Source organism: Emiliania huxleyi, assembly GCF_000372725.1.
Source record: "Emiliania huxleyi CCMP1516 chromosome Unknown EMIHUscaffold_124, whole genome shotgun sequence".
Taxonomy (NCBI): Eukaryota; Haptophyta; order Isochrysidales; family Noelaerhabdaceae; genus Emiliania; species Emiliania huxleyi.
In genome coordinates this window covers 125971-133130 of record NW_005201349.1, presented here as the reverse complement: position 1 = coordinate 133130, position 7160 = coordinate 125971, and the positions used below count along the sequence as shown (strand labels likewise).

Genomic DNA, 7160 nt, shown 5'->3' with positions numbered 1-7160 from the left:
CGTCCTACAGGGAGTCGGCCGGCGCGAAGCGACGACCGCCGAGCTTTAGGTCGCCGACATCCAGCCGGAGCTGCGAGTCCACACGGAAGCCTCTAGGGCGAATTCACTGGGACAGTGATTTCGCAGAGACTACCTCATTTGCTGCTCCCCCCATGAAGGGGGGTTTGTGTGGGAAGCCAAGGGAGGTTAATGGCTTCCCACATTTGTGATGGGTCGAAATCGGCCCGCCGCATTGATGGTCGAATCGGTGTAACGAATCGAGAGAGAGAGACGCGAGGGCCCTGGTGCAGCACTCCGCTTTTTTCGCCTCGCACCAGGCCTTGCACTCGTCCAGGCTGAAGGAGGTCGCGAGCTCACGCTGCGTCGGCATGCCAGGCTCGGGCTGCACCGTTGAATGGTTCTGTGGCGTGCCGTACAGGATGATCTCGATCAAGCGCAGCGTCTCGGCCTGGTTCGCCGGGTCGGTGACGTCGATGAGGTTGAGGTGAAACATGGCCTCAGATCGGTGAGCGCAGATGCCCGAGACGTCGTTCCATTTGCTGCCGGTGAGGATGGACTCGTCGAGTCGGTACTTTCCCGTCTGCATGGCGAGCATGATCGTGATGGGCAAAGACAGCACCCGGTGGAGGAGACGCAAGCCGTGCATGCCGATGATCCAGTTCGCGAGCCGGTGGAGGTTGCTCAGCTTTATCGCGAGCTGCTTGCTCTCCGAGTACGGATTGAGGTTGACCTTGTCCGACGACTTGGAGATCTCGGAGGCCTGTGCACCGCTTCCGGATCTTCCCATACCCTGACCGCATCGAGCACATTCTGCAGGACGACCGCTTCAACTCGTGCATTGTGCTGTGCTACCTGGGCAAGTCGTACTGCGTCTATTGCCGACTCAACCTACCACACCCGCCGAGCAGGCAGGGCGGGGACAAGTGCGGCTCCACACTCGGCTTGCACCAGGATGTGGTGGGAGGGCAGCGAAACTCGCAGGACGCTGCCCCCATCAGCACAATGACGGTTGGCCACCCCCGAGTCTTGACGATGGCGCTGCAACTGAGGAGGCGCGACGGAGACCTCCACAGGTGCGGCACGGAGCTCGCCCCAGAGGTCACATTCACCTTGTCTCCGGCGGTTGAGTTCGAGCTCCACAATCAGGACGAGCAGTGGCATCCGCGAACGGTCAAGAAGACGGAGGACACGCCGGAAGGAGTTGTGTTGGGTTCGTACCTCCATGGCATGCAGGACCAGCTGCAGGGTCACAATGCGTCATGCGGGCTGCTTCGGCGCCCACTCAACACCGCGGCAGAGGTCAACTCACACACGCACATGGTCATCATGTCAAAGGCGGAGAAGCAAGCGTACACGCAGCGCTACCTGTCCAAACAGACTGGAAAACAGACCGGCAACAAACGTGCCGCGGGGGGGGGGAACGAGCAGACCAAGATGTTCAACGGTGCCCCGGCCGGTTTCGAGGATGGAGGGCGAACCGCACAGGAGTGCTATGAGTTCGCGCGGTCAACTTGGAAGGAGCTCGCACCCAGGTGGGCAGATGAGATCAAGCCTCTCCTTGAGCAGGCCGTCAAGGAGTGGTAGGTAGTAGCGAAGAGTGGAGAGTACTCTGGTTTTCCTCTTGTTTAGCAGAATGCTCTCACGTAAAAAGACATGCAAAAGGGGGGAGCAGGACGGTGGCACGGCTCGGCTTTTCTTGCCCTCATGCAGTGCGGGTCGCGAGTCGGCTCACTGAGGGATACACTCTGTCCGGATGACCGCCGCGCCGGACCACGGCGGCGACGCGAGGGTGACGACAGGACAAGACGCCGACCAGTACTGCCGAGCCGGGGAGACTCCGCAGCGTGCCACTGCAGGCAACAGGAAGGCAGCGACGGGAGTGCGGTGGCTGCGATTGCAAGCAGCCGAAGCGTCGAAGCCACAGCGCTGCCGCTGTCACAGTGTCGAAACGCCAGCGGAGGATGACGAGAGGAGACACCAACCTCAGCGCCTGTTCCGACACACAAAGATCCACGAAGGCGCGCTTCTGATTCCTTCGATGTGCGGCGAATCCTCAGAGCACAGTGTCGTTCTTGGCAGCGGCACGTCGTGACACTTGCTGGCGCTGTGGGCGTCGGTGAAAGAGCGGCGAAGACGTGTCGATCGACTCGCGTGATCAACCGCATCACTGGCGTGAAGATGAGGTCTGATTCTGGCACCATCGCTTGAGACTTGCCCCAAATGGTACTGGGAACGCATTCACATCTACATGCTGTGAACAAATTGCACTTTCGTCCATAACTAGTGCCCACGTGCTCCTTCGGCCATTTTTCGACGCCGAAATCGACTCCTAAGTATAACCCTTAGATATTCCCTAAGGGGTATTCCTCAGGGTAATCTCTAAGGATATTTCCTAAGGAGAATTCTAAGGAAAATTTCTAAGGATATTTCTAAGGATATTTTCTAAGGATATTTCTAGGATAATTTCTAAGGCGACTCTCCAAGATCAATCGCTAAGGATATTTGTCTCAGAATATTGGCTAAGAATATTGTCTCAGGATATTGTCTTAGAATATTGTCTTAGATATTTGGCTAAGAATATTGTCTCAGGATATTGTCTTAGAATATTGTCTTAGATATTTGGCTAAGAATATTGTCTCAGGATATTCTTAGAATATTGTCTTAGATATTTGGCTAAGAATATTGTCTCAGGATATTGTCTTAGAATATTGTCTTAGATAATATTGTCTTAGATATTTGGCTAAGAATATTGTCTCAGGATATTGTCTTAGAATATTGTCTTAGATATTCGGCTAAGAATATATCTTGTCTTAGATATTTGGCTAAGAATATTGTCTCAGGATATTGTCTTAGGATATTTGGCTTAGCAAATTGTCTCAGGATATTTGGCTTAGGATATTCCCTTAGATATTTAACTTAGGATATGGTCTCAGGATATTTGCCTCAGGATATGGTCTCAGGATATTTGGCTCAGGAAATTGGCTTAGGAAATTTTCTCAGGATATTTTCTCAGGATTGGTCTCAGGACATAATCTCAGGATATTTGGCTTAGGATATTTGCCTGACGGTCCAGGCCACCCTCAGGGATGCCTAGATCTGAGGGCAGAAGAGAGAAGATTGAGTGCACACAAAAAGCAGACTAAGCGATCAATCAAATTCCTGCGTGGTGTTAGGTTTGTTGCTTGAGCACCCCGACGGCGATGACGGTGTGACCGATCGAGCTACAAGAGGAACTTGTTCAGCAGGATCCGGGATGGTCAGGCGCACTACCTCACTGGAGTCAGAAATGTGGTCCTTGCGCGACTCGATCGAGGGGCTGCCAGGATATGCAGCAAGGAGGGCGGAGCTGCGCCGAAAGGCGAAAGAAGCCGAGAGAACAAGGGAACGGCAGGCGGCGGCGGCGCAGGACGAGGCAGAAGAGAATGACGCGACAGAGGAGGAAGTGACAAGGGGTACGCGAAAAAAGATTTTTTTGGGCTCGCACGACACGATTAATCAATCGCCATTCGCTCTCACCTGGCAACCCTGTCTGCACGTCTCGCGCGCGCGTGAACAGGGCTCCAGGCCCCAAATGACGTGTGAGTGTTAGAGTTGTTTGGTATTGGTATTGCTAAAAATCTCTCTCCAAACTCCCTTGCGGATCCAGTTGTCAGATGTCACGATGCACCCGAAGGGGACCCCAGCGCCGGCATCATCCGTAGAGGCACAAGTGTTCGAAGAGAGAGTGGACCTGAGCAACGATATGACTTGGAGGCAAATGATCGCAGTGGGCGTCAGAAGAGTCGTCCTTGCGCTGGTCTGAGAGATATTTGTTCTGGTCTGTGAGATTCACACGACAAGCAAGGCGCAGACGACGGCTTCCTTAAAAGCCGTCGTCCTCGCCAACTAGGAAGTCGTCCCAAGGCAAATGATCGAATCCGCGAACACCGTAGTGCTCTCCGAAGAAAAGAATTTCAGTTTGTACGCAGATAAGAATTGGGACGGAGCCACAGCAGAGATATAGGCGGCGCGGCCCGTGTTAGTAGCTGCTGTCTAGCTCGAGCTCCTCGAGCGCCCACGCGCGGCTCGAGCGGCCGCCGCACGGCAACGAGGGCGCCGGTGCGCACGCCACATCCGCGGTGCGCCGCGGCTTGACGCGCGTCTTGACGGCCTTGGTCTTCACCTGGCGCGTGAGCTGTGCGGTGCGCGAGGCCTTGGCCGCGCGCCTGCCGCCGCCGCGCAGCGCCTTGGCCTGCAGCCTGTGCTGCCGGCGTGCGTGGCGCGTGGCGCGGCGCGCATCGCGCTCGCGCTTCGCCTCGTGATTCTCCTTGAGGACGCGCGGCAGCTGGAGTGCGTCCTCGGCCACGTCCTGGCTGAGCCCCTCCTGGCTGAGCGCCTCGAGCACGGTGAGCTCGCGTTTGCGGCCGCGGAGCCAGGCGTGCACGACATGCGCGACTTCCACCTCCAGCTGCACGTGCTGCGCGTGCGACAGCGGGGCCTCCGATGCGCTGGGAGGGGCGAGCACGAGTGTGGTGACGACGATGCGGCTCGTCTCGAGCTGCACGAGGCTGTGCAAGGCCTTCCCCTCGTCGCCCGCGGCGAGCTTGCACCGCGTCAACGAGGCCTCGAGGCCGCGCACGAAGCGGCCGCCGCAGCCCACGAGGTGCTTGGCACTCGGATGGTGGGGCAGAAGCGGCACCACAGTCACCGTCGGTGTGAGCGCGGCGCACGCCGCGTCGAGCGCCGCCGTGGCGACGGCAGTTGCCTCGTCGCCGTCGTGACGATCGTAGAGGCGCACCTCAAAATGCCACTCCTGCCTGACAGTCCGGACGGTGGTCTTCTTGGGAAGCGTCGCGTGGAAGGAGCCGCGCGTGCCGAGCACGAAGAGCGCGGCCGCGCGGGCCGTTGCCAAGCTGTCGGCCAGGCGGGCATACAAGAGCCCTCGAAGCGCTGCGTCGACGCGCAACTTCTTCTGGACACGAACGCTGGTGAGCTGCATCGCCACCGTCGCAACCAGGCTCTCGTCGACGCACGGCGCCACAAGCTGTGCGGCGGCCATCAGGCCGGTGCGGGCCGTCTTGCTCTTGTGCAGCTCGTCCTTGCCGCGCCCCGTCACAAGCCAGGCGGCGATGCGCTTGACCAGATCACGGCCAACGTCAACGTCGACGTCGTCAGAGCTCTCCAACAGCGATGCGTGCTTGGATGGGATGGCCGCGCGCACCTTCTCGTCCTCGGCGGCCGCGACGGCAAGCGCCTTGCGCGTGAGGATGCTGTGCACCGCTGTGCGCGCCGCCTTGGTGATGTCGCGCGAGTCCGGGGTCGCGACACGCGCACCCTGGGCGGCGCGTGCGTCGGCGACCGCCGCCGCTGTGACGGTCCTCACGAGGAGAGGCCGCGTATCAGACATTGGCTGCAAAGGCGAGAACAGAGTGGACGCGGCCTGGACACGTTCCTTCAGCCTGGCTAAGCAAATTTCGAGCCACAAGCGTTCGGGGCGCGCCGATAGCGCAACTTAATAAATGGTCTGCGGCTGAGAGGGTCAGGATGGTCACAGCAAAAACACTCCCCCTGACAAAAAAAGGAACGAAGGCCTCGGCCTGGAAACCATCCTGTCTTTCTTTTTCAGCCTGCCTGCTGCCGAGGGCCGCCTTTTGGCGTCTTCTTGCGCCTTCCCGCCTCCTCCCCTCTCTTGCCTGTTTTCGTGTAACGGCTGCAAGGGAAACAAACCAACTACGTTATCGTCTGCTGCACTTGGGGTGGGACGACGGGGGTAGCCGTGCTGTTGCTGTGAACAGCTGGGGCACGCGCCTTATCTGGCCCGGCCCCTTGGGGACTTGCGGCTCGGATGCGACCTCTGACCGCGGGTCGCAGACCGTGCTCTCGGTGTCCGATGACATGGCGCCTCTTCACGATCAGCACGCCAGTCTGTTCACACCTCTCTTCTGTTCACTTCAAACAAACAAGTACTCGCTCTCTTTTATGTCCCACCATGCAGAGCGCATCTCTCTCTCTGTCGTGCGAGGCGTGAACCGCGCCATTCGCTCTCACCTGGCAACCCTGTCTGCACGTCTCGCGCGCGCGTGAACAGGGCTCCAGGCCCCAAATGACGTGTGAGTGTTAGATTTGTTTGGTATTGCTAAAAATCTCTCTCACTTCACGGAGTGACAGGCGACTCCTTCTGCGACCGGGGACCGACGCCGGCGAGCCGGACGCCGCGGCCGCCCCCCCAAAAGCGAAAAGGTGTCCCTCTTGTCCGCCATTCCAAACGAGGCGCGAGTGAAGCCGCTTTTCTCCCTTGCCGCGTCGCGCGTATGGCACCACTTAACGTAAGCTGAACACCGGCAGTACACTGCGGTGTGAAACGAGAGACGAGAGAGTGCTCCCAGCGTCTACACAACGAGGCCTTGCTCACCCCAACAATTGGCGCTGATTTCAGCTGCTCTGGCGCGCTCCCGCCCCCGCCACGCCGAGCTCGCACCACATTCCGCCGCACTCAATCTCGCACCGCGCCCCAGAAGAGCAGAAGGGCGACTTGGGGCAGCTGCCGCACTTGTCAAAGGAGCGGAGGCGCCGCCGCGTGACCGTGGCGAGCGCGCCGCCACCGTCGCCAGCTGGAGCGTGGCCTCACGGCAAAAGGCGCACCCGGCGCACTTTCGCGAGGCGCAGGCCGCCCCTGGGGCGGTGGCGTGGCAAAAGCCGTTGCAGACGAGCGGCGGGGGAGGCGGCGGCGGCGCCGCGCACTTCTCAAACTCGAGGTCGTCGATCGAAATGTCGGAGAGATAGCCATCGCCCACGGTCCCGACGAAGCGCAGGCTCGCTCCGCCGGTGCGGCGCATCGGCGGCGTCAGCGGCACGAGGGCCCTCCGCCACGCGTCTGCGGTGGATCCGCCGGCGCTCTGCCCGTCGGCGCGCCAGAGGGTGGCCCACGCCTCGCCTTCCGCCGTCCGAGCCCGCAGCTCGAGCGATCCCATCGACACGCCGAACATGTGAAAGGAGAAGCCCACAGAGGCGACACACTCCAGAGGCGGCGGCCCTCCGGTGAGCACCGCCTTGAGCGCCCTTGCGACGTGGGCGAGGTTGGCTCCGCGCGGGTCGGGGTGGTCCTAGAGCGCTCCGACGGGAAGAGAGTCCAATATCGCGTGGGTCGCCTCGACGAGGTCGGCGAGGGAGAGGAAGGCCTC

At 59.8% G+C, this 7160-nt stretch overlaps 1 protein-coding gene across 1 annotated transcript in view; it reads right to left on the bottom strand.

Annotated features, from left to right (window-relative positions):
* Window positions 1–6603: 6603 nt before the first annotated feature.
* EMIHUDRAFT_225361 (hypothetical protein) overlaps window positions 6604–7160 on the bottom strand; it is a gene marked incomplete at both ends in the record, with an annotated part of 717 nt that continues 160 nt past the window's right edge. Inside the window, 2 exons of the mRNA XM_005789874.1 lie at window positions 6604–6652; window positions 6730–7082. Of these exons, the coding sequence (XP_005789931.1) occupies window positions 6604–6652; window positions 6730–7082 (402 nt within the window). The remainder of the gene's footprint in view (window positions 6653–6729; window positions 7083–7160) is intronic.